The sequence below is a fragment of the Oenanthe melanoleuca genome, chromosome 6 (genome assembly GCF_029582105.1).
Source record: "Oenanthe melanoleuca isolate GR-GAL-2019-014 chromosome 6, OMel1.0, whole genome shotgun sequence".
NCBI lineage: Eukaryota > Metazoa > Chordata > Aves > Passeriformes > Muscicapidae > Oenanthe > Oenanthe melanoleuca.
Genome location: NC_079340.1, coordinates 7,283,195 through 7,310,927, shown reverse-complemented (window position 1 = coordinate 7,310,927; position 27,733 = coordinate 7,283,195). Strand labels below are relative to the sequence as shown.

Here is a 27,733-nt window from a genome sequence, read left to right as displayed (position 1 = left end):
GTTAGGAGTAAATAAAAAACAACACTGTTATGTAGCTAGCATGTTTCTGTGGCAGTTTCAGAAAAAACTCAAGCCTAAGTAACATAAGGACACTCTTGGCATAAACATTATGAAATCTTTCTCATTCAATGCATAGGAAAGGTAAAGGATAATTGAGCTTTTACCTTCAGGTATATTATTCTACAGCTTCTTGAAATCATGTTTGTCTTGATAAAATGAAAATAATATCTATCATATTAAAGAATATTTTGATACAATGAATGATTTTGTTTCATCATAGTTAGAGCTGAAGAGCAGAACATGTTTTTTTGTTCTTAAAAATGTAGTCTTTCAATGCAATGTAAAGGCAAAGTCACCAACTTAATCACACTCAGTTACTGAGTTTTTGATAACTTCAAGAGTTGAGAAAATAAGACAAAACTGTTGTGTGAGGTCAGCAAAGTTACAGTAATTCATTTAAAGACCTGATTTAATCAGTGTATCTTGGGTTCCCTTCCTGTAAAATATGACCTGTATTGTAATAACTTTTTTAATAACTAAAATAACATTTGAAGTGAAAGCTCAAATTCATTTTTTCCATGTGAACCTAGAAATTACAATTGGGTCTTTTTATAATTTGGTGATTAAGTAGACAAATGGTGCACTTCATGGGCACCATAACAGTTAACACCTGTTTCAACTGTTTCATATTTGTATTGGATGGAACCTCAGCAATCCAATATGTCTTGAAAAGCAAAAATCTTAATATAAAATATTTCATGGTATGGAAGAAATTACAATAAACAGAGTATAGCTTAAAATATAAAATGCTTGTTATGCACATTTACATAGGTTTCATCTGTATTTCTGAAACCAATGTAGCCACCTTGTGTAAAAGTAATCCTAGTTTTTGTGAGGGTTGGTTAAGTGACTATTCAATACCATAAAGTAAATACTGTTTTCTAAGAAAACAGTATTTCCTGAGCTGGCAGAAACGAAACAATTTGTCAGTCAGAAGTCAGGTACAGATGGATTAATTAGCATTTGGTTTGTGATTTCTCCCAAACCTGCTTTGGGGACAGGGACCACTGGCAGATGGGTGGAGTGATCTCCTAAGGCATGTGCCAGGCAATAATTTTATTATTGCTTCTTTATTATCAGTTGTTTGTTACTGGTATAGTATTTTGAAGTCATTAATTTCAGAAAATGTGAAACTTTGTCTATTAAAACCTGAAAGCTTATTTCAAATTTAGTAGAGATGAGTTCTATTGTGCCTTCCATGCAGCACAGGTACAGCACTGCTGGCCCCTTCAGCCTCCCACAAAAGGCTTGTTGTCTTTGGTGTTTGATAACTTGAAAACTTCCTGCTTTTTTGAATAAAGCTTGGTTTGAAAATCTAATTATTATTAAGATTGCAGAAATAATCTGCCAGAGTGCATTGTCAGATGTAAATATAGTGAGCTTCTTAATATGATATTTCAAAGCTGAAGCTTATTTTGAGGGTCGGGGTTAATACTCACAAGATTTGTTTAGAAAAGATGGTCTTGGGATATGATGAGATTTTTTTCCTAAACATGAATTCAAGTTTGCTTTTATCTCAGTTTATCTGATTTGAGGAAAACCTCACTGCCTTATTAAATTGCATCTGCTTGTGCAGAACACTGTAAATGATTTGCATTTTAATGGCTTCTGCATGAATTTCATATCTCTGGAATGCTTCCCTTGCTCATTTCCCTGCAAAAGATGCTGGGCTTGTCTTGCTGTAACAAAATCTATTTAGCTTTTCAGTTATAAAAGAAATTAATAAATTTGCCCTTGGTTTTGACTTTTCCTGTTGTTTCTGTAAGAGCTAAAACTGCCTTTACCTAGTTTGGAGAGCAGAAAGACTTCAAGATAATTTCACATGAATCATAAATGTTTCAGACATATGTTGGAAGCTTTCTTAAACTTAGGTACTTAGCTTGGGGGTAAACATACATGATTTTGAGGGTAAGCATTCAGTAATTGTGGGTAGCATCACAAAATTCCTAAACTACTGATAGAATTTAAATTTCTTTAACTGTAATTGCTCCTCATAAAAAACCAGAGGAAATTTAGCAAGTAAAATGAAGCACTAAGTAGATAATTGGTACAAAAATTTATATCATAAGAGGAAGGAAGGGAAAGGGAGACAATAGCTGGGAAAAAACTAACAACAAAAGAAGCATAATACACTGATTCATGTAGTTTGTCTTCAAGTTTTTAGACTTTTTTTTTTTTTCTTTTATAGTGAAATATATCATTCTAAGTGTAACAAAATACTTTAAGCCACCATTTGGGGCATCTTTTCTTTGTTAATTCAATGCATAATGGAGATGGTAATGACTAGACCACCTTAATACAGAAAAATGAGGTATAATCAGAGGCATACATCTTGCTGTGTTAAGTAGTGCTGCATCTTGGAACTTGTCTTGAAGTGACAAAATTCTAACAGATTGCAGTATGTTTTAACATGTGAAGTAGCATCTAAACATCTAAAGTACAGACCTCCAACTTCAGTGTCTTTCCAAAAGCCACCATACAGTCTGCCCTGCCTTTGCACAGATATCTCAAGACCTGACAAATGGTGGCTTATCATAAAGCATCTTATGTGCTGAAAAGCACTAATGAAATAACATATCTTTATAGTAGCTTGTAAAAACTAAACCTACTAGTTACTAACTAAAGATTTTTCTGAAGTGCCATTTGCTCCAACTTTCCTATTGTCTCTACTGCTGTGGGTATTTTTCCTGTGAACCCATTTTGGGATGTTTTAATTCCCTCTTCTTTCCCATTCTGACTGTGCTTGTTGGATTCTATCTGTTGTGCCATCAGTTGTTGTTGGGGCCAAGCTGTAAATCAGGTCACCAGAATGATTCATATTAAAAATAAACCTACAATAAAAAGCTTGGAATCTACTTTGTCAGCATTCTACTTAATGCCCTGCAGAGCATCACTGCTATTATCTTAAGCCATCTCTTGTTTGTATTCAGTTTGGAAACTGTGTTTGCAGCTGGAACAAAATCTGTCTATTCTCAAAGCTGCAGCTTCAGCCACACATCTGTCACGTTCTCATCTCCAATTTATCTCTTGTACCCTCTGATTAAAAGCATGTTGGTCCCATGTTCCACTTGAAATTGAGTGGTGTATTCCTCACTTCCCAGAAGCATTTCCTATCTATTCCTGAGTTACTGGAAAGCATGTCAAGCAACATGCACCTATGAAGGGGCTGCTTCAAGGAAGTTGTGTTTTCCTGCTTGTATCAGTAGCTTGTAAATCTGGAAAACAAACCTTCCTCAGTTGTTTTCTCTGCTTCCAGAAAACCTTGTTCTGGTGAAATATGGGCCAGTTTGTTCTTCTCATACAGGCACCCTATGGATTTTGAAGGTGAGGAGGGCTTTTCTATCACAGACTTGTGGAACTGAGGAGTCTGGAATTGCTCTGCAGCAAGATGAATGCTTGACAGGCTTCATTTGCTGCCTCTGCTCTGGCTGCACTGGAGTTGAATCATGAACTTCTGAACTGTATTAGATAAAACTTGCTAGTGTGTTCTTTTCTGTGGTATTTAAGTGTTGTTTTTGAGATTTGAGAAGCTTATTTCAAGTGTAGTGGCACTTCTTCCTCTGGGGTAGAAGTCATCTCATGCCTCCAGCCTGTGTCTGCTCGCTTGCATTTGCTATCACATTGGAATAGCTGAGTTAACAGTTCCTTGAGAGTTTGGAATTGGCTGTGTAATTGGAGGAGGGGGCAGAACTAAGTAGTTGCAATATAGCTTTGAAGCCAGGGTGATGGAGTGGGCTTGAAGGGTCTGTTTTTTACATGAGAAATAAAAAAAAATAAAAAAAAATCATGATGAGTGTAAGCTGCTTCAGTAATCCTGTATTCAGGAAACTCTTTCCAACCCTTGGAGTTCTTTTTGAAGGCATCCCTCTCTCCAGGGAAAAGGAAACAGTCCTCTTCATAATCAGTTTGAGCTACTGTGTTTTGAGCTGGTTGCTAGTTCAGCTAGATTAATGGATAAAATACAACATAAGCTCTATGCAAACAGTTGTGTCATTTTAAATGTGGTAATTTGCATTAACTAAACTTGCAGTTATGGGTTTAAATACAAGTGAGAGATAATCTAGGTCATAGTCTTGAGATCACTGAATAATGTGATACTTGATACAGCAATTCTTAGGCTCTCTCAGCTTTCTTTTGATCCCACTGTTGGTAGAGTTGCAGGGCGAAGTGGGACAAAATTGTTACACTTACACCATGTCTATTTTGTAGCTAAAATATGTATCAGTGTGTTAGAGCAAATAGGAAGGGTTCAGATTCCGTCCTTGGCAGGTGACTTATAAAAGGTTGATCTGGATTTTACTCAGTTGTTGACAAACGTTTATTGCATGAGAAAAAACAGCCAGAGTTCTTATTTTACAGTAGCATGTACTCACTGAGAATTTCTGTACGTAAGCCTGCAGATTTTCTCTTGTATATTTAGTAACCAGATCCCACTTTTGTTTTACAGCTGCTGCAGAGGGCAAAGGGAAAAGTGGGGAAGACTTTTTTCAGAAGGTAAGAAAGATATTCCAGTTACATAACAGCACCTGACTAGAAGAAAAAAAAAAAGCAACCAATTACTATGCATGTGACCAACTAATTAAACTTCATGTGCAGTTTTGATCAAATGTTTAATAATTATTCTGTCATTTAAAGTGTCCCCTTGCTACCAGCCTACATGGAATGAGATGAGCAACAGGTTCTTTGATGTATGTTCATGTTATCCATGCACAAAACCAATTTTACAGTTTTATCAATTCTTTAACTAAAAATGTTAAAATATGCATGATGAACATTTACTATGCTTCATTGTGGGGGTTAACCCAGAATATGTTGTGAGGTGGTGATTTTTTCTGTGGATAAATGCTGCATTCTGTTATTAAAAACTGACTTGCAACTTACTGTGATACTGTTGAAAGCATAAATATTTGGTTGAGAAATGCAATGGCCTTTTAACAAAGAAATGCACAATCCACAAAATGATTCAACAAACTTTGTGGTTGGGCAGAGGCACGGAAGGACTAGAAAAAGGAGTCCTGCAGCAAATAAACTACAAAGTGAAACATGGTCAAGAGTAATGACTTGGAAATTATTTTTACAAAGCAGCATGGTATTGAGGGTTTTTTTGGTCTTTTTGTTGTTTTGGGTTTATTTTTTTCAAGAATAGTGTGAAGAACAGTATTTATGAGTTATGTTAATGAAAATCTGCATGCTGCAGGCTAATAAAAATGGTGAGCTGTTTTGTCTTTAGTACAGAGAAGACAGCATAAACTTTGCTGTATGCTGAACTGTCATGACACTCCTTTTTTGACTTGCTGTCCATTGAAGTAATTTGCTGTATTTTGCTATAATTTTAAGTGAACATTCTTGAAAGAAGGATGTGAAAGGTGCTTTACCATGCATGTTACTGTGAGATGCCTTGATAAAGGCTGGTGAGGAGGAGTATATATGCTGACCAAAAAATGTTTGGATTTTCAGATTTCTTTTCTCTTGACTGACAGTGAGAATAATTTTTCAAATGTGGAGCTTGTGCTTAACTGTTAGTTTGCGCAGAGGAGAAGGTGTCAGTAGTGCCTCCTTAGGATTTTATCAAAATACTTGGAGTTTTTTTTTCCTTGCTGAAACAAAGCTAAGCCTATGCTAGTAGCATCTGCTACTAGTAGCCTAGTAGCCTATGCTTTATTCTACACATTATTCATTTTACTACAGTGTTTCTTCTCTCTTGGATAAATCAGCTCATAATTCTTCAAGATGTGAATAAAATATTTATTCTTGAGTGGCTTATCTATTTGACGTGTATTTGATTACTTGATTATGTACTGTAGAGATGATATGCCTTACAATTATGTAGTCACTAGTGTAATAGCAGAAATTACTGTGTTGAATTTAATAGCAAAGCAAAATACACTAAACTTCAAGTATGTGAATGAGTGCACTCCTTATCCACACTGATGATACAGTGGCTATCTTGGCATTTAGATCTTGTCATATTTGCACATAATTATTATCTAGGCGCAGTGTGAGTGCTGCAACTGGTTAAAGCTGCTTCATTGTAAATGGCATTCATCTTCTATCATCAACTCCTCAGTGTAGATTTCTGAAGTTTCTAAGCACATACACACAATACTATAGCTAATAAAACCAGATGGAAACTATCTCCTTTGAGTTCTCTTTTGTTGGAAGAAATCTTTGGACGGTTGCTCATAGCTTACTCACAGTCTCTGTCTGTGCAATTTCCTTTAATCAGAGTTAAATTTTTCCTGTCTCATGTGAAATGAATAAGGCAGAGTATGTGGAGGTAAAATGAAGGCTCATTTCATGTTTCAGGTTGGTGCAGTGAGGAAGAAAGTGATTTGTGGTATTAGGAACACATTTCAAACTAAGGCAGCAGGACACTTCCACAAACTCGAAATGAAGCAAATTTTTAAAAGCAGTTCAGGTAATGGGGCTTCAGGACTTTATTGGCAGGATTTTTAGTTGAACAGGGAGGGAGAAGTGTATCCTTGAAAGGCCATTTCTAGAGCATGAGGGTGTAAAAAATGCCATGTTTGGCATGAACTACCCTCAATGTACTGTTCCAGCTGTTGGCTGGAAGTGGTGTGTGAGGTGGAAGAAATTTTCATGGGAATGTTGAAATGACAAAAGACAAGGTAAAAATTCAGGAAGGTGATTTTGTATCAAGGCATGGAGACCAAGAGGGAGGAGAGAATAAAGGCTGTGGCTGGGGAGTTGGCAGAGACTCTGTGTGCATTGTTAAGTTGCAGAGAGGCTTTTAAAGAAAGTTAATACAAGGATTTGGTGTTAAGCTGTATTTTGCTGGTCTTTAAACATGTGGGAAAGCAGTATTACTTGGATTTTCATAGTCAAGCAGAATCTCAGTGGATTTGAATTGTTCCTATCAACTTCCAACTTCCAGAGTTTAATAACAATTTAAATGTCAAAGTGCATTATTTCGTTGAGCATTTTACCAGAAACAAGCACATGTAATGCAGTTGCTTGTGGAGTTACAGAATACGCCTCAATTCTTGGTGAAATTCAGGTCATATTTCTGCCCTGTTGTGGCTGGAAAGATAGGTGAAGAAGTGCCCCTTCCTCTGGTCCTGAATTCAAGTGAAAAGTAGATCAATGTCTTTTGGTAGTATCATTCTTAAAAGTCTGAAGACTTTATCCTACTTTCTTCTAGTATTTCTAAGTTGTAGTACTGTTTCAGATGAGGGAAAAGCTAAAATCATCTAATGAGGATTTTTCAAAACCGCTGGGAGCTACTAATAATTTAGCAGGAAATAAGTAAATAATGGCATAGTTTTCTCTGTAGAGCTCTTGGATCTGCAGTTCAGTGACAGGTAATCCTAAATAAACATGGATTGCTCTGCTGTTGTCTTACATACTGTTTATGTAAAACATCCTGGTGGTCCTTGCTCTCTAAACTGTTGTTCTAATTTATTCTGTGAAAGAAATACATAATATGAGGTTATTACATGTCCTTGGTCCAGAGCCGATTTTCAGCTGATGGAGGATTTTTTCCACCAAGTTCTACAACATCTGGCTCACGCCTCATAGGAAGCAAGGCCCTTTCCCCAGCAAAGCCAGGACATTGTTCCAGGGAACAGATAATTTATGTAGCCCTGTAGAGATGCGTGGCACTCTTATATAAAATGTAAGAAGGTGGTGTTTCTCTGTCCTGAAGAGTTCATAATCCAAAACAGGTGGGGGTCAGCTGTGTGGACCGAGAGGAATTGCATGCATCATTTTGGTTGGCTTTTAGCTCTGTCATCATCAAGTTGGTTTCTTCTTTTTAAACCCTTGGGAATCTTAGTGCTGATGATAATCTTTTATTCTGAAACTTCTCAGGGCAGGAGTGTATCTGTAGCCCTCTCAAGGGCCTGTGAGCAGTAGGTGATAGGTGAGGACTTTGGCTTCAGTGGAATTTGGGTGGAGTTCTCAGCTAACATGGGACTGCAGTGCAGAAGGTAGTGACTGGAAGTGATGCCCAGGGACTGGACTCTAGGTCACATCCAAGCTCTTCATTTCAGTGTTATTCAGTGTGTGTGTGTTAGTCGTGGGCTTTGGGAGGATGCCTGGAGGGGCTCTTCTCAGCTCTTGCTTTCCTGGCTTTTAGAGTTTTTTTGCAGAGCTTGGTTTTGTGGGAAGCACCAAGTGCTCCTTGAGTGTTTGACATTCTTTTATGTTTCGTGTTTTGGGTTTCTTTTGTACCTTTTTTAAGCAAACAGAAGTGGTGCTTGTATGCATTTTCCCAGTTGCAGATACTTAGGGTTTTTAAGATGTCTCTGGATTATTTAGGCAAATAGTGTATTTAAATGCTCCTATTTCTCTTGACTGCAGGCTCTGTTATTCCCTGAGGGAGACATAAGTGTGCTTGGAGTTGTGAAGCTGCAACTGGGCAAATGTTTCAAATGTACCAAAATCACTTCTGTTAATTATTAGGAGCTTAGGATTGTAAAGGAAGACTAGTGGTTTCTTTTAATTTTCCTTCCTGTGCTTACATGTAACATACTTAAGCTGTAGCTTCTGCTTTTATTAAATAATTAGCACTGTATAAGCTACTGAGGCCAGAAGTTACTTGTGGTGAAACCATCATTTAAAAACTGTCCAGGTATTTGGAAACAGTAGTAGCAAGAGAATAAAAAAGAAAACAAGCAAACAAATGTCCAATCAAAGCCAAAAAATAAACCCCGTGTGATTATTTGAAGATGTGAAAAATAGATATATCTAACTGCATCTTTGATCATATTTCTGTTAAAGTCCTCTATATGGTAGTTATTAATGATTGTGCATTTTTATTTATTTAGGAGGCTCTGGCAGCAAAGGCAAGCTTCCTCAAGCCCTCTTTGCTTATCTAAGACAGTAAAAGAGCATGGTTTGCAACATGCTGTGTTTTCTCTTGTATCTGAAAAATATCTTTTATGTTGGTCTAGGACCAACTTCCAAACTTTAGCAATAGTCTTATACATGAATATGTTAATATAGTGTTGATGTATGCGTTTTGTAAGTATAGGTAATATATTCTGATACAAATAAATTTAATTTTCTGTTTGCAGTGGATCAGGCTGGAAGTGAATTAGTCTTACTTGTTAATCTATGAACATGAAGCATATCTAGAGCTTGAAATGCAAGTGGCTTAGGGCATTTTCAGGCATTAATAGTATTAATCATTGACCTGGGACTAAGATGTCCCAAGCTAATTATTATCCTCGTTCAGGAGTAACTTCTGAAGGGCTTTCTGTGTGTCTTCAGCTGTGACTATTCCCGAGCTGCCTATTTATAACTGTAGTTCCCCTAGGGCTGTATTTCCATTTCTGATGGCAACCACTCAGCTCTGTTTCTTGCTATGTTATTTATCTTGGTGGTGAGACCTTGTGAGTTGGTGGTGATCAGACTTTATCTTGGGTCTTGTCTCTGTTTCAACCACAGGAGCAGTTTGGAGCTGCAGGAGCTGGTTCCACACATTCCACTTTTTCTGGGTAGAAATCAGGATCTGCACTAGCATTAAAATAACCTCTTGATGTAGAGCTTGTCTCATAGCATGTGACAAAGATATATTAAGGCCATACGTTTCCAGGGTTGGTTTCAAGTGCCTGGCTGGGGTGGGAATGCTGGCATCCAATTTACATTGAGCTTCCTCTCATTTAGCTTCCTGGGAAGAGGAAGCAACTGCTTGGAGAGGGCAGTGCAGATTAGAGGGCTGAAAGAATGCCACTGGAAGTTAACATTTGCAGTAAATCTTGGGATTGACATATTTGTCTCCCTTTTGGCAAAACCCCACCCAGTGGAAAAGAGGCTATTTAGGTTGGATCAGTTTCTCTAAAAAGGTAAATCAAGAATGCTTACTTAACTTTTTGCTTAGTTCAGGCAGAGCTGAGTGGTGGGAAGGCTTCATTTTTGTGGAAAATGGCATTCATCCCATATGTAGTATAGTGACCATTCTGCTAAGGCAGTGGAGTAAATCCAAGGATTTTTAGGTTTTTTTGTTTCATCTCCAGTTTCTCCTGTGCTGCTTCTGATACAGTGGGCACTATCTTGAGATTTTACCTTTGATATGAAGTCTTAGTTGATGAAGTTCAACTTTAAGTATAGAAAAAAAGTGACATAACACTGTGCAAGATCTCTTGCATTGTAAAGCAATGGAGAAGGACTGGTTTATCATCATCATCTAATTGAGGTGCTCAGTGCTTTTCATTCTGAGAATTAAACACTCCCTTAAAATAGAGAAAGGATTTCCTTCTCAGAAATGTTAGCACTTTTACCTCGGGGAAGAAAATCAATAGAAAGGAGACAAGTATGAGAATGATGCAACTCACATATACACTTGGCTTCTGGCTTCTAAGGAGGAAAATTGCTGATTTTGCTTTCAGAGAGGAGAGTTGGATATATACTGGTGTTTTGAACAGTGTTCTGTGGCGTTTCATTTTTCAGTGATACTTTTTCTCAATTTTTTTACATTACTTGTGTAATTCATTAATGCTGTACAGACAGATACTTCTCTAGAATAATTTTTTGTTTGCTTAAATATTTTCTTTGGTTTTGGCTATGCTTTGTCATCTATTTAAAACAGAAGTGTTACCTGTGACCCTTGATTAGTATTTCCATTGACAGTAAGCAAAACATTTAAATCAACTGAAGGACTTCAGTGTTTCTCCATAGGTAAAGGCATTTGGTTGATTGATTTTTACTCTTACTTAACTTTATTTACTGTATCCGTAAGTCAAGTCCAAAGTTCTGTAAATTTTATTCTTGCAGAAGGTTCACTTAATGCAGTTTTTGGATGCAACAACAATATTGCAATATTTGCTTAAATAATACCTTGTTTTAAGAATCATCTTAGCTTTTTTTCAGGTAAAGTAGAGGTTAAAAAAAATGCAGTGTGTATGTGCATACATGCATGTGTTCTCACCCTTTCTAGGCTAAAAATTCCTTACTGGAAATGGAAACAATAAAAATTCCAAAGCCAGATCTGTATAGGCAGCTTTCCCAATTCCATCTTTAGATGTGATTTAGAGCTTTTATGTACAGTCTGAAAGTTTGATTTGTATAACTGATGTCTTTTACTCTGCTGCCTTTATTGCTTTAATACTTAATATCTTCATTAGTGAAGGTATTTAGTATTTAAGTTTTGATACACATTGATCAAAACTATGAATAAATACATTGCCTATGATGTTAACTTTGACCTCTAATTTTATCTTCAGGACTTCTTCATCCTGCTCGTGCTTGCCTTAATTCTTGGTAAGGTCTTTAGGAAGAGCTATGAATAGCTTATGAAGGTGGTAAATTTGTTAGAATCAGTGTGGGCTAGGATTAGCCCTTGAGCACAAACAGCGAGTTTGCTGCTCTGGGGAAGCCTCAGTCTGCACAAAAGTATGGGCTGTGAGAAGCTCTGGGGAAGGGTTGTTGGTGTTTTGCTTAGCTTGACATGACACATGTACCAGGTGGGGAGCAGGCAAGTTTTCCCTCTGTTCCCTTTCTCTATGTAAATCAGAAACGTGTCAATGTTTTTTGATAGTTATTTTAGCATTTAATAAAAACTTGACATAAAAATCAGTTTAACAGAGATGGACAACTGGGTGAATATCAATTTCCTGCAGTTTTGAAGCAAATGACTTGCAGTGGAAGCATGAACAAAAACATATCAGAGTATTGATCCTTATCCATGCTGCTTATTCCAGAGGGTAATGTCTAAAATAATTTACATATTACCTTTTCCAAGACAAGTAAAACTAGGGAAGAAGGACTAGCCAAGCAGTCACCTTTTCTGAAAATGTCTGGGTTTCTGCCAGCTAGACTATAAAATGGGAAAATGAGGAGCCCTGCCCGTGGAGATGCCCAGTCACTCATGTCCTTGTTTGTGGGAAGGCCCTGTTGTCCCACTGCTCCTTCCTGTGCAGACACACAAGTGGAGCTTGATCCTTGTCCTCCCTGTGCATCATTTGGTTGTGAATTTTAAACAGATTGCACTTGCATGTATGCTGTCAGTACTGACAGTCTGAAGTCACAGCAAACTTACTAAGCATTTTCTGTGTTTTATGGTTTGAATACTGGTTCTTTGCATAGGAGATGGGGTTTTTTGCCACACAGGAGCATGAACTGCAAACTCTGGACAGTGTAGTCTGGAATGTGGGGGGCCTGGGGCTGTGTGCCATTGCTGCTTCTCAGCAACAGCCCCTCATCCTTACCTGCCAAGTTAGTGCTTACGCTGCGGGGTCAGACTGTGCTGTCCAACTTGGAATAGTAGCTGTGACAAACAGTGAATTCTTGATTGGAATTTCTTATGTAGATCACCTCAGGGGGGAAGAAACCATAACAGGGCTTGGGATGTGAATCCATTGCTGTACCCAAAAATGTTGGCTGGACTTCCACAAGAGCTGCGTACTTGCACCAGGCTTTGGGCTAAGTTTTGTAATCTCTTTTTTAACTCTTTATATTTCTCAACTTTCCTCACCAAACCAGTAGTCCTTGATGCTACCCCACTGATGTGCTCTGGCAATGCAAATGCTTTCACTGCCCTCACCAGTTTTAGAGTTTGAATCACAATGGGTAACTTCACACAACCCTCTTTTGGGTCTTGTTCTTCCTTCCCATCCTTGTTGTTGCCTTGCTTTCTCCTCTCCTCTAAGAAAAAAAATCCCAAAAAATGAAAAACAACAAAACAAACAACAAACCATTAAATGTAATAATTCTGATTCCAGCTACACCCATTGCTCTGTTCTTGCTGCCAAAAGTCATGTTCAGGGATTAGTCATCCTTTCAGATTATGCTGCATCACCTCTTATGCATTGCAAGAGGAAGAACTAAAGATCACCCCAAGTAGAATTTCACTTGTCTGCTGTGACTCTTCACTACAGGCTTGTCCTGTGGAAATACATATTCCTTTAATTTTCATCTAAGTTATATTCCATGATTCAAATAAACCATAGGAATAAACTTGTTTATACAGCTGTAAGTATATACAAACTGAGGGGATTAAGACAACTTTTCTGAAAGCTAAAGATGAAAGATGAACATTTTAAGTCTGTGAAACCAAGTGTTCAGAGATTAGGAATAACATCTTTATGGTGTAAAGTGAGATGGTCTCTGAATTACTTTCTCTCATGGAATTGAAGTCCAAACTGATTTAATTTTTTTCTTTTTCTCACTTGTGTGAAAAAAGGATCTCAGTAAAGTGGGAAAGGAATTCCGATTGGGAAACTGCTGAAACCCACGAGTAGATGCAGATTCCTGACTTGACCCATTTTTCCTTTCACTGTGATTAATAGCTGAGGCCAAGAAAAGGCCAAGGTGCCCAAATCCCAAAGGTGGAAAGGTCAGAAATAGCTATCTTACCAACACTAACTATAAAGAATAATACTCTGATTTAATGTGCTTGCTTTAAATGAAGAAAGGTCTGCTATATATGTTGTTCTTGTTCATCTACTCTGTGTAAAATACTTCCTTTGAATTCTGAAATACTTGTGGGCTTTGGGGGAGTTTTGGTTGGTTGGTTTTGCTTCATTCAGGACATTCCAGTTTCCATCCAAAATCAGCTAAACAAAAAATACAGCATAAGAAAAATAATTTCTTACTGTCTTAATGTAAAAACTCCCCAAAGTGCTTAAACTATAAACTTTTCAAGCTGGAATACAAGGAAGCCAAAAGCTTGTCTTCCAGCTGCCTTACATTGAGACTTTTTTTTTTTCTTGAAGGCCCAATGATTTGCAACTAGGGCCAATTTTTTCAGGGTCAGAGTACAGTCTGATTTGTTTTGTTGGTGTCTTCCAGTGTCTTGTCCTCTTCTGTTTTTTCTCCACTGAGAATAGCTTACATATTTTGGCTTGTAAACACTACAATTACACTTGGGGAAAGGGGAGGAAGGAAAGTTGTAGAAAGACAATTTCTTAGTTTTTTCTTCATTTTGAGAAGAAGCATGAGGTTATTTACTTGGGGATTAAACCTTGCTGACAGATGTACTTGATCCCTTGGGTCAGTTGACACCCCAAAGTGAGGAGAGCATTGATTAGGTCTCACTCTATCACTTACTTTATATGGAAATAAGCTAAGCTGTGCAGAGGTGCTGTTCTGCAGAGCTCATGAACTCTGAGTCATCCCTAGGCTGAATTTCCTCTAAATGTTATGTAACTCAAGTTAACACTTGGAACACATGTATTATAACTGGAGTACTAGTGAATTCTCTTTTTGTTCATGTGAGAGCAGAACCCCTGTTCTCAGGGTATGTGGCATAACATTGAGTTTTCACTAATAAAGCTGTTCCATTGCAACATGCACTTGAGGTTGTCATGGAATGGGTCCAGATTTTTCAGGAATCAAAATAATTCTGGCACTTAAAACTGCCTGGGTTTGGATGGTAAAGCTGAAACAAAAAGTTGATGCAACAGTGATCTATGCAGTCTTCAATATCATCTTTACTTTCAAGTTTAACTACTGTAATAAAAATTCAGTTCCAAGTTTTCCAGAGCTTTGTGACACTGCTGTTATAATAAATACAATTCATAAATAGTAACTTAAATGCAGTGATAGTTTGAGAAGTAAGCAGTGTTTAATTTCTTGTTAAGTGTTCCTATGAAAACCCTGATTTATTGTAACCTTACAGCCTAGAGCTGAAAGCCAGCACAGACTGACTATTTTGATACTTCAGTAAATGTACTTCATTTAAATGCATCCTGACCTTTTTTTTTTTTTTGTCCTGTCTAGGAGATAAACTTGTCTTTGTGGTGATCGAACTGAGTTGTCTTTTTTGGTCTAATGTGGCAATTTTTAGCATTGCAAAGAGCTTAAGGATAGTAGAAGGCTAGCTCTCAGTGGCTGGCAGTCAGACTGCTTTTCCTTTGAAGATCTCATATGCATCTTTCTCATATGTCCCCAGAATGTACAGCTGTGAAGTTGTGAGCTTTCCTTTTATTTGAGTTTACCATAAGAAATGGGTAGGATTTAATTTCTAGAAAACAGAAGTCTCCAACCTTTATTGAGAGGATAAAGGACTGATGGGATTTAACACTTGCCTTGAATGACATGCAATCTTCTTCTGTCTCCTCTCTTGTGGTTCCTTTCATGTTGGATCTTCTATAACTCAGTCCTGCACCATTCTTTGTTTTAGCATCTCTCTTTTCCTTTTGGCTAGTGCCTTCCAATTTTCTGTGTATTTCACTGCCTGTTGCACAATTATAAAAAAAATCCTGGGCCAAAGCGTTTTATCAGAGACAAGTGAATTATTTGAAATAGCTTTTTCACATCTGGATTGAAAAATAGTGAAAAGTCTATGTATGTTGCTGGTAGAATTTCACTCTCCTGGAAATGTTTTACTTCAGCTGTAACTTATTATCCAATAGTGCTGAAACCAAAAGTATAGTATAATGAAGTCCAACTGATGTTTTCAGTTTTTCCACATGGCATCCTAATCTGGGAGTTGTTGTGGTGTCCTTGGGTTTTGGATGTAAAAGATAACAATTAGGAACTGTTAGAGAAATCTGCCTTAATTCTGAATTATACTGTTATGAAAAACTTACTGGTATTGTAGCTGTTTTCTTAATGCATTCGTTTTCTTCTTGAAAGTGGCTTTGCTAATTATTTTGACATTTTAATTGTTTTCATTCTCACCATACTTGTTTATAAGATCTCAGTATAAAAGAAAAGTCCTTTAGTCTTAGACATGCCCAGCATTTCTAGGAGCTGGATTTCCATTCATATATCTGAAGTCTTTGGTGTCAAGCAGTTCCTTCTCCTGTTTTACAACTAAATGGGTTGGTGAAGCACTGTAGCTCTGTGCCAGGATGAAATTTCAGTATAATATGCCTGTAATAGGGCTGATGGAATTTTTCCTGAGCCAAAGGCAGCAAGAGAATGAGAGTTGACACAGAGCTAAATGACTGCATTTTTTCACAGTATAAGAGTGTGTGCATAGTTTTTCCCTGTTGGCTGGTTGGAGATGTACAGGTAGGTTACACACTGTCATAATAAATGCTGTCAAATGTCTGCTCTGACCTGCTAAATCAAGAAGCAAAAATTCTGCAATTCGGATAAGTTTATAATGAAAAGCTCTTTTGGGTAAAGGTGAGACAAACCAATATATCTTGACTTACAGAGACTCAAAAAGACTCAATTTAAATTTCATAGGCTTTACTTAAAAATCAGTTAAGGGTAACTGAATAAATATTTGTGTTGAATTGTAAAAGTTTGAAATTCCCTCTGAAATTCCCTGCTGTAGCTATTAGTGGTCATTTGAACTTCATGGAAGCTGTTGAGCATCTTGGGAATGAGAATAGGAATTCATTTGAATGATCAGAACTCATCTACACTTAACAGACAAAAGTTCTCAGGAAAATCAGAGAAGCAGTTAATGGCTTGTGCTATTTAAAAGTAATAATAATCAACAGTTTCAAGAATGGTAAACATCGTATTTTCAGACAATGAATGTATGCTTTTGCAGGAGAAAAAGAAAAACTTCATTTTTTGAAAATGCTTTCTATTTTAATAGATTATGGAAGAAACAAATACACAGATTGCTTGGCCATCCAAGTTGAAGATCGGAGCAAAATCAAAAAAAGGTATTTTATTTTGTTCTTATTATGGGATGGGATTTGTTGTTAGCATAGTAAAACCACAGAATAAAGAATTGTATTTTGAGTCACCCATCAATGATGGTCACCTGAAGTATTTTCATTTCAGTCTGCTGTTTCTTAGAGAACTTGCTTGTTGAAGTTATCTTGGCTTTATATAGGTATTTTTACACAAACCCATTTTAAGGAGCTTGCAGTTCTATGAGTACTTTATTTAACCAATATTGTTGTACTGTTGTATTAAGCATGTGTGCCTTCTGCTGTATGATTCTGTATCTAATCAGAGCAGTTTCTTTATTTTACAGCAGCCAAAGTCAGTGTTTCTGGTAACATTTTAGATGAGTGGGTGTTTTGTGGTGCTTTTTGTTTGTTTCTGTAGAGTACAAAGATGAGTGTTGGCCAAGCCCAGCAGAACAGTAAATACTCATTGTGTCCCTCTCAGGGACAGCCTGCATGCTTTTTTGGTTTCTTTGAGAAACCTAAGTGGAGCTGTTTCTTAGGAATTACCAGTATTATGTTATAAATTATTTTCTAAGTCCAGCCTATTAGTGTGAACTAAATCTGGAGCATTTCTCTTTGAAATAAACCTTCTTGTTCTGTTCTTAAGGACAGATAGCTGTGACTGATTGAAAACAACATGTAATTTCTCTTCTGCATAAGAAAAGGAAATTTGGAGTGATTTTTAACATTGCATGCATTTCTATCCAGGCTAATACATATTTAAAAAACAAAGTGAACTTCAGATAATTTCTCTCTGTTATACATAGAATGTATAGGTGGAGCTGTGGGCTGTTACTAAATGAATAAGATCTCTTGGGAAGAAAAATTATCTTTTTAGAAAGGTGCAGGATTAATAAAATTTTTATGATGAGGAGTGAGATTGTCTCTGAGGTACTCTCCCACATTATTTATCTCCCATATATTTATCCCACATATATTATCTCCCATATTATTCATTTGGTATTAAAGTCCAAATTGATTTCATTTTTTCTTTTCCCCACTTGCATGGGAAAAGAATCTCACTTAAATGGGGAAAATTGGGGAAGGAATTAAGACTAGGGAAAATGCAGGTGTTATGTGTGCAGGCATTAGTATATGGAGCTAACTTTTATAGTAATGCAAGAGGGACGAGGTCTCTGTGCAAACCTGGGGAGTTCTATATCTTCTCCTTGGGGTGCTGTGAATTGGTGCATACCTAATGCTCCTCAGGAAGCTGAGGCACAAGAGTTTGTTTTTCTTCTGAGGACAGAAAAGAAGAAATAAAGTGATGCCTGTATCTTTTTTCCCCCTGATTTAACTGGGTTTAGTTCTGAAGATGAAAAGCATGAATGAAAGGCCAAGAAAAGAGGGGTGAGAGAGGTGGTTGGTTGGGTTTATGCATTGGAATTCGAAGACGCAGCTTTAAAGTAAATTAATTTAACCTCTTTACTAGTGATCTCAGGTAGAAGATATGGTGAAGCTCTGAGTACATGGAATGAATTTGAGTACCATGGGAAATAAAACAGCTAAGAGCTATGAGCTGATAAAACCAAAAACTGAGGAAAAGGAACACACATTACAGCTGGGCATACGGAGTGTATCTGCAGCGGGAATGATTATCCTGGAGAGTCTTCATGCCAAAAGAAAGTTTAGATAGTGATGGGCTATAAACAAGACATTGTAGCAATATGCTATACTATTAAAAAAAGTGTTTCAAATGCCTGTGGATTTCAGAGTGGCTCTAGAGTTAAGACTTGTACTCTCTGGCCAGCTCTGGTGTGTTAAGTTGTATGTATATACACCTAAGATAGTTAATTACAGCATGTGTACAAAGAACCCCTTAACCCTGAGGTTCCTATTTCTTCTGAATTAAAGTGTGGTTTATGTGTTCTGTTTACACTTAATACCAATTGTTTGCAATTCTGTAACCTCCCATTTGCAGCTACGGCAGATGTTTACATAGGGGTGAATATTCCAAGTGTTTAACATACTCTTTGCTTCAGTTAATGACATTTTGTGATTGAGAGGAGGGTCTGCAACAATTAACTGGCCAGCTCTCTAGGGACTTGAACTCAGAACATGCTCTCTGTGCCTGCCTGCTTGGCTGGGACTGAGTGCCTGAGTCATTCAGTGGGGGAGCAGCAGCTGTGGATGGACCCTGCTTCACCCCAGCCCTGCTCTGCACCCAATCATCATCAAGACATACCAGATTTTTCTTGTATAGTTTTGCAATATACTTTGCCTTTGGTTTCAGCAGCTTCACATCCTGTGTGTTGTGGCCTTAGGTCTTTGCAGCTTTCCTCCCAATATAGGGGGAAAAGTCATTAGGAGAACATTGCTTTTCTTTCTGTGATAATATTGGTCAATCAGTCATGAAGCACTTAGGGCTTAATGGTATCGTTCTTCTCACTGCTGGTGGCTATTTTAATTAGACTCTACTGATACTAAATCAGTAAGGACAGATCATGTTTTGTTCTGAATTGAAACACAAAGGTATTTAAATTTACAGCCAGGGTATGCATAGTAAGATTCAGCAAGGATATGAAGATTAAGTTCTGTATAAGACCCAAAATCCTTTTGTGGTCTTTTAGAAAAAAAAGTGCTATAATGAAGCTGAAGCACCAAAAATTAGATGACTTGTGAACTTCTGTAACATTTAATTTCTTTTTTGGAGTGATATGGACTCTGATCTTGTATGGATTACAACTTCTAAGTTGATGAGTCCAAAATTCTATATTTTAAGGATTGTAATGGTAATTCGTTAACTTACATTTGATAAATATTTTCTGATGGTGTTTTTTAATTGCGAAAGACTGTCTGAATTTAGCATAAGGAGATTTTAAAAATTTGCTAATTTAAATTTATATATAAATTAAGTTAAATATGAGTTTTCTAAAACACCTCATCACAAAGCTAAATTAAAAAAAAAAAACCTATTATCAGCTCTCAACAGTTTCATAAGGGAAAAACAGGAATTTCCTGGTTTTAATAAACACCAGATGCTGTAGCCTTATTCTAGTGATGAGGAGGGTTAAAGTATTTTGGAATAAATGTTTAGAAAACACACAAACAGATATAAATCTTCCAGAGCATCTGTAAAGCAAGTAATTTGTTCAGGTTGCCAAAGAGATCCCATAACATTAAGGATTTAGGGAGGGAAGTGAATAATTTACAGCACTTTATGGCTGATTCCATCAGTAATGGAAGAATTGGCACTGGCACAGTTTGCTCTGCTTTGCACTGGTGCTGTAGAGCTCAGGGTGTACCAAAGCCTCATATTCTGCAGGTCTGAGATCTTCTCTAGTCTGGTGAATTAAACACCAAATTGAGAGACAGTAACTTTTGTCTCAACATGCTTCTTCACTCTGTTGTAGTTACTGCTGCTTTGGAATGCTGTTAATTGTCTTTTAAAGATTTGTTCACTGGTATGAAAGAGTGAGTAGACTGCCAAATTCTAAATGGTCAGATGCTGTAGTTCTACAAGCACTTTCCAAATAGGCATAAGTTAATGGGATTTTCCCTCTCCCTTTCTGAAATACTGACCTGTCTTGTTCTTGTTGTCCAGCCCTTTCTGCTGTGCTGTCATTGGTGCTCGCATGGGGACTTAAAACTGGCCATAAATAATTTTTACTTTTGGAGAGGAGGAGTTCTTGTTCACTTGCTAGTTGTCTGAACCCTAACTATATTTGCTCATATGTTTCCCCATCTGATCTGGAATGCTTAATCCTTGAAAGCAGGTGGATGTCATATTACTCACCAGCAGTGCTTGTGGATGGATATTGAAGGTGTTCTTTAGGAAATGGGTATATGGGAGTTCAGATTTCACCTATATTCCTTACTCCTTTTTATTTCTAAAATCTCCTTCCCCATACCCCTGTGTCCCTTTGTATTCCAACAGCCATAAGGAGGTTATGGGACCTGTGTGTGCTCAGAATGCAGCTTGAAATGGATTTTTGGGAGCAGGCACCTTAAGAATCCCTTCAGCTCTTGGAAACTTAGTAGCTCTAAGCAGAAAGATGATCGGAGAGTTGGCGCAGGGAATATTTTGGGAAGTTAAAAAAGCTGGCAAGGAGAAATGCAAGATAAATTGAACTTACAGAGCAGGTAGAAATCTGGGGTCTCTTCCACCATTCACTTTTAAAAAGGACTTCTCTTACTCTTTTTTCTTCCTCCCGTATTTTCATTCCTCTTCTATTTTCTATAGTCTCCAGCTTCTCCAGCTCTTTTTTATCTGTATCATATCTTAAAGTTACCAATTTATTTATTTTCTTTCTTTTTTGATCTACTATTACTTTATTTTACCTTGTCTTTTATTTGCTGTTTCTGGCTTTGTGGCTTTTTGTTTTGCTTTTTGTTTTTCTGTTTTTCCTCTCTTATCACTGATACATTTTAAGTTCATCAGTAAAAATCTAGTCCATTTTCTGTTTGTACTTTTTTAATTTAATTTTACTTTTTACTAAATAAAAAGTAAAATCATCTTTTCTAATAACTTAAAAAAATTTAGACTAGTTTCTGTTATTGGAGCATTTTCTGCATGTTGTTTTTGATTAGCATATCTCCACACAAATACAGAGCATGTCAAGTTCATACCTGAGGAGAGTAGTAAGAAACATAGTGGTACTGAAGGCCCTGGAAGGAAGGCAGCAGTAACTAGCATTGGGCACTGCTGGCATTCATTGCCTGGAAATTTGGTTTCACACTTCTTTGTTCAACTTTGCCTTGCAAGCCAAGTGCAACTGTTTCCCTCTTTGCATCCTAAGCTGTGAAGGCAATGTGCACAAAGAAGTTAATAACTGTAATACCACACTTGAGGCAACCTCAGAGAGACTTCAGCCAAATTAGTAAAACCTCACTCTTGTTTATTGGAATGGTGTTTAGGTACAAGGAAAGTATTTTGCCTGTTTCAAGAGGTGTTGTGATAAAAGCTAGAGCCTCCTGTTTTGTTAAAACAAATGTCACTGCATAGTGAACTCAAGGCCAAACTTGTGAGTTACTGCCTTAGATATCTAGAGTAAGCTAAAATGTTTGTTGTTTCAGACCTTTAAATCAACTTGCAGTTGTTTCCCAGTACTGTGATAGAAGCTGAAGTTTATATTTTCAGATGAAACAGGGAGGGAGAAACAAAGAACTGCAGTGTCAGGCTGTGTGGCCTTAGGAAAGTGTGCAAATAAAATGCCAGGTTATTTCTTCCTTTGCCATAGGCTTTCTGATAAACCTTAAATCTATTTCTAGGCTTTTTAGATAATTTTTCTTTTCAAAAAATACCTAATTTTCTCAATTCAGTTTAATACAATCTTTTTTGAAAGGAGTATGAACTGCTTTTGAAGCCAAACCTCTAGCAGTGAAACGTCCCATGAGTGGTTAATATATGAGTAGTTCAGAGTTGTGCCTGCCAGTTCAGTGTCCCATGTGTGAACACTTCATCATTTACACACGTGTTCCATGGAGGGATTACATCACTGCTCAAAACACAAGTGTATCATAAGTTATGCAATGCTGCTCTTGGTGCTGCAACTGAGCTGAATCCCACACTTGTACAAAGGAGAGACAGCCATGCAGAAATTCTACACTGCAAAAACACTGCAAAAAACCCACTTCAGATTAATGGGTGTGAGTAGGTCTTTGTCAATGCTTCTGTCCAAACCCAGTATTTTATTTTTATATATCTGTGTTAATGGAAGAGTTAATAATCCTGCACAGCATCATTATCTAGAGTCTTGTGAACATCACTGTAACCTCTGTAGCGTGCCTGGAAGTCTCTAGAGTTTCCTTCCCCCCAGGAAACAGCCAACCAAAAACCACAACCCCAAAAACTCCACCAAACCAAAACACCCCTAAGCAAAGCAGAGGGCTCAGTGAGACAGGTGTTGAGAAACTTTGAGTTGAGGGAAAAGTACTTGTGTGGTATCAGGCAGATTTGGACCCTTGCTACAGGAAATTCTCATTACATTGATGATATTTGGTAGTAAATGCAAAGTTTACTGGAATTAATAGAACTCTCAGTTATCGCTGGGATTGTGGAAATACTCAAAGGATTTTGGTCTGTGCCACTAAATTTACATTACATGCTTAGTCTTTTTCTAAATAGTAGGTGGCTTGATGTTCTTCAAATGCTGGTCTATCTGCAAAGTGCAGATAATTAGGAATTATCCCCGAGAAATTAGCCAAGTCCTAGATCAGTCAAAAAAGCCTAAAAGCAACTAAATGCCCAATAATTTAGGCTATTAGCTTCTTTGTCTTATGTAACTCCTAAGCAGGTAATGCTGTGCTCTGTGTGGTTGTGTGCATACCTTTACTGAAGTAGTGGTGAAGAATTGGAAAATTGGAACAGGGAAGCAGTGGAGTTGCTGTCCTTGGAATCATCCAAAAAACACCAAGCAGTTGTGGCACTCACTGCTTTGGCTTTTACTGACAAGGTGGTGTTCAGTCAAAGGTTGGACTTTGTGGTCTTGGAGGTGTTTTCCAACCTTAAAGGTCCTGTGGTTCTGTATAGAATAATGACTGTTAGAATAACCTTATTTTTTAGATCTTTGGTGTTTTTCTTTAAACCTTTACATGCATGTTACTCCTTCATATAGTTGCAGTCATAGTAGAGGGTTTTAGTGGTTTCCTTAAATGACTTCTTTTTCTGGGCCAAAGACATTAGTTATTTTTTTTACTTTTTCACATTCATTTAAAAGTTTTTTTGAACTAGCTATATTGTGGAAGAACTGCAGAAATTATAGATTGTGTATTTCAGAGATGGCTTAAGTTGCATGAAAACATTGTCTTACAGAAGCTACTTTTCTTAGTTCCAGTTGATTTGTTGTTAATTCTTTCAATATAGAAGTGAATCCTGCTACTTTTCCAAATACTATGCCCATGTAAATTGGGGGGTAAAAGTACTCATGTTAATAGGATTACAAGTCCTCCTATAATTTCATTCACTTTTAAAATTGCAATCTCTTCATTTGTAGCCATATATAACGTCTAAAAGTGCTTTAAAATGTTGTGAATAATAGGAAACATAACTTCATGTGCAGGAATTTCTTGTCTTCCTGCCACTACCTATCTGAATTGCTGATTTATCGATCTTAAGAGAAAACACTCTTTACTTTAAGTTATTGCAGAAGGAATTGATATTTTGTGTTTCTGTAAATGCAGCAAGGCACTGAATTTTATTTTGCACCTAAGGCTTAAATGCTGAAATCAGCCCCACCTGGGGAGGTCAAGCATCCCAGGACTACCAAGTGCTTCAGGCCTGTTAATGAGCCAAGGACTCTAAAAGTGGTTTTTCATAGTTTGGGTCAACTCCTGCTCTTGACCTACTTTCATGTCTTTGTGTGCTGTTTCTAGTTACAATAATTGCAGCTTCTGCTGTTCTCACCAAAAAAAAAAAAAAAAAAAGAAAACTGACTCAAAACCAAACCAGATTGAGTGAATGTGGGATATAATCAACTAATTTTCCTAACTTAAATTCAGTTCTATGAATAGCCATTTAATTGATTTAGAGCCTTAAGCTCCAATTAAGAAAAAAAAAAAGGGTTGGTAGAATTAATCAGGCCCTTGAAGACTTGCAGTGATATGTGGAGTTTTTCTGACAACGTTGAGCTTCTCACCTACTAAGATGCTTTTGAAAATTGTGCCAACTGAAAAGCTGTACCCTAACTCTTGGTAGGAACCTAAAATGTATGGAGTGATGACTCTTCTGTTCCATGGTCTGTAGCTAGGGATAAAGGGATGTAGAGTGATGCAGAGAATAGAGCACCTAAACCTCTGAAGTGTCTGGATGCTTAAGCACTTACAAACAGAGGTAACTTTTCTATTGGTCCATGGACAAGGTTTAGTTTGTTGTCTCAGCACTGATTTCAGTGTGCACATCAATGGAAGCGTTGGCTCAGCTTGCCCAAAGTCATCCTGCAGAGTCACAGAGAAAGTAATGTACTTTATCCCAGCTGGAGCTCTGCCAGCCACTCCAAGGCTGTGCTGCTCCAGGATTTAGGCCCTCACAGAGCTGCTGGGTGCCTTCCCTTGCTCGTGTTGATCCCCACCCTTAAAAACAAGGAAATAGTCTCCTGTCCATAACTGTTGCAGTGAGGTGAGGGAGGTGGTGGTTTGATGGCTGCTCTGGGCACCTGTTCCCTTGGGAGAGGAGCTTTTCACCTGGTTACACAGCAGGCAACAGAAAGGTGCTGCAGGAGGGGCTTTTGAACTTCCTTCATGAGTCTTTCTCATCTGTAAATGGAAAGAGAAACCCAGTGCACCAGTTTGAGACTTCTTCATGTAATAGCAGTAGCCTCAATGGTCACCAGACCTCAGGACAGCCTTATTCCAAATGTTGTAAATAATGATAAAGGTGCACTCATGCCTTTTCCAAGCACTTGGAAAGGCAAGACTGGTAACTACCTCTGCTAGAAACAAAATCAGGGGAGACATGATTGTTGTCACAGCAGGCAAACAGTACAGTTGTGTTCTCTCTCTCCTGCCTTGCTGCGTGCTTCCAGCCTGTGCCCTGCCTCCATAGCTCCCTGCTAGGCAGCTCAGCCCTGCAGCCTGGCATGCCCTGGGGCCAGTCCCACTGACGCAGGGGGCATTCAGGGCCACGGGGTTATGGGGGCCAGTGCTCTTTTGTCAGCAGAATTTTTCCTAAAGCTGTTTAGTTTTGGTTCCCAAGGTATAAAGATGTGGGTCTGACTTAATACCAGCACCATAAAGGTTTTCTCAAAAATCTTGGCTTTTAAATCCCTTCTACTTGTTGGTGCCCATGACAACAGAACTGCCGGTTTGGGTATTCTGTGTCAGCTCTCTGTGTATGCAGCAAAATTCCTTTGCAGCTCTTATTTGACCTCACTAAAAACAGGAATAAAGATTCACCCTGTTATGCAATTGACCAGCTAAGAACTGTGTATATAAGTAGATTCCTTTAAAAAAAAAAGCTCATATCTTAAAAGTAGTTGAATTGCACATATGATTCTGCAATGGAATTGAAAGTTGCTCATGCCAGGAGATAAAGGGTGCTCTGCAATGTTTCTTGAGAATGCTGGCAGTATTTGGGGAGGAGTGTGTAAGATGGTTTCTTATCTATGCAGTTGTTTCATAAAATAAAATTTCAGTCAGATCTGGTACATGGTCTGGGAAACTACAAGTTTTTTCTGTTCCTTAGAATGACATTAAACTTATTTTTGTGCTTGAACATGTTGCAAGAAAACTAATGCTATTTGTATTACTCTAGTACTTTTTCCTTTAGAGAAGGGATTGCTCATCTTCTTGAGTATTTTTCATGAGAGAAGATGAACTCTTGATGTTTTTTGTTCTTTTATCACCATGTCCTTTTTCCTGTATTTGGTTGGAGAAGTGTTAAAAAATTCCTAGTGTCATGTTTCATCTTTAAGTGACATAATCCTGCTTCCACGTGTTTCAATCCTAGTGGTTGAGAAGGAGTAAAGGGATGTTGAGAGGTTCTTGCTGCCAAAATAATGCATTACAGTATGCAAATATCTGGCACTAATATGAATAACTGAGGGTGCTGATTTCAACACACCAATTATGAATTAAGCATTGTTCAGTGAGTGGCAATGGTATATCAGATTAGTAAACAGGGTTTGAACTCTGGTTTTGAATTGGAACAAAAAATGGTTTGAGCAGAGGAGGCCAGAACCCTCTGGCTCTCAAAAGCATAGAGTAACAAAGATGCGTGATGGAAATCTACTTTAGAGTCTTGTCACAGTATACAGAGGGAAAAACCTCATATGCTTTTGACTGTTACTAGTGAGAACACTACATTTTTATACTTTGAAGCAATTATACCCAATATGTGATATTCTGTATCTGACCAAAAAAATTATAGTCTTTCCAGTTTTTTTATACAGTGTTTCTGTAACTGCCTTCCCCAAAGAGGCTTTCCTGGGGATGGGAGCACTTGCAGGTAGGGCTGGCTGCTGCATTCCCCTCTCCAACCCTGATCAAGGCCTATAAACCTTCTGAAATTACAGTGTATGTGAGTATCATCCTCTCCCTGCAAAGTTGATGTATTACTAGTAATATTCTGATATTTTTGTGTACATTGATTTCCAGAATTTTTTATACTGTGCATTCTAAATATAGAGTCTGTGCCAAAGACCAAGTGCAAACTTACAAAACCATCATTGATAGAAATTCTAGTCTCTTTAATGACTTCCTCTGGAAACTTTAATTTAAATCATATGATTTTTCTGAAGTAGCAGTAGGAGGTAACATCTGAAAAATAGCTGTAATACAGTTTTCAGAATTTTAAACTTTTTGTCTGTACAAACTTAACCTTGTATAAAACTGTGCTGGTCATGTAATTCCTTGATTATTTGGCAAGACTAATACTGTTTGTAAAGCAAGGCAAATCTAAAGAGAATATAGTTCTGAGCATAGCTAGTGTTCTGGTGACTTCTTTGGTCCAGATTTTTAATGTTTAAAAAAAAAAAATGTGTCTTTATGGTACAGGCTTGTTGAGCACTCTGGTAGTTTTGGCTTTGGAATTGGTTTCATTTAGCTGGGAGACCAAAGCCATCTGGCAATGCTCACCAACCACGGCCAGTCTCAGAGGGCTGTTGGCAACATGTTCTCCCTGTTTTAACTCCTGTGAAAGGAAAGAAAAAATGAGCTCTTGTTAATGGGAACAAAGCTGTGGGAATGGACAAAGTTGGGAATGAAGTGGAGTGAGGAGAGACATGGAGAGGAAATGAGAGGCTGATGAGGAGACTGAAGCCAAGTTGGAAGGAGGTAGGTGGGATGGCAGGAAATGTGAGGTTGGAGTGTAAGTCTTAAGGAAATAAGGGTTTTGAAAGAATAGAATAGAGAGTTAGTGGCAAAGATGGTATAAAGATAATGAGAAAACAGATGGGAGGTGCAAAGGAGGAGGATGGTGAAAATGCATATTCCAAAAAGTGGAGGGGAGGATTACAGCCTTGTGTTCATAGGTGTCTGGCATGAATTTCCAATGCATATCCTTGTCTTGGAAATTAGATCAGACACAATTCTGAGGTTCTTACTTAATGAATATCCTAGGGACAAGCTGGTAAAAGCTGCTGTATTGATGTGTCCTTTCATTACTGTCCTAGACCAATGATTCAGTGTCTAACATGTCACTATTCCCAGCTGATGCATTTTTGCAGCTTCCATAAAGATGCAGTTTTGATGGC

At 37.7% G+C, this 27,733-nt stretch overlaps 1 protein-coding gene across 2 annotated transcripts in view; it reads left to right on the top strand.

Annotated features, from left to right (window-relative positions):
• The window catches only part of BICC1 (BicC family RNA binding protein 1), an 89,507-nt gene that overhangs the window by 27,515 nt on the left and 34,259 nt on the right, over positions 1 to 27,733 (top strand). For both annotated transcript variants that reach the window (XM_056495169.1, XM_056495168.1), the window contains exons 2-3: positions 4,508 to 4,554; positions 16,523 to 16,592. In XM_056495169.1, the coding sequence (XP_056351144.1) occupies positions 4,508 to 4,554; positions 16,523 to 16,592 (117 nt within the window). The remainder of the gene's footprint in view (positions 1 to 4,507; positions 4,555 to 16,522; positions 16,593 to 27,733) is intronic.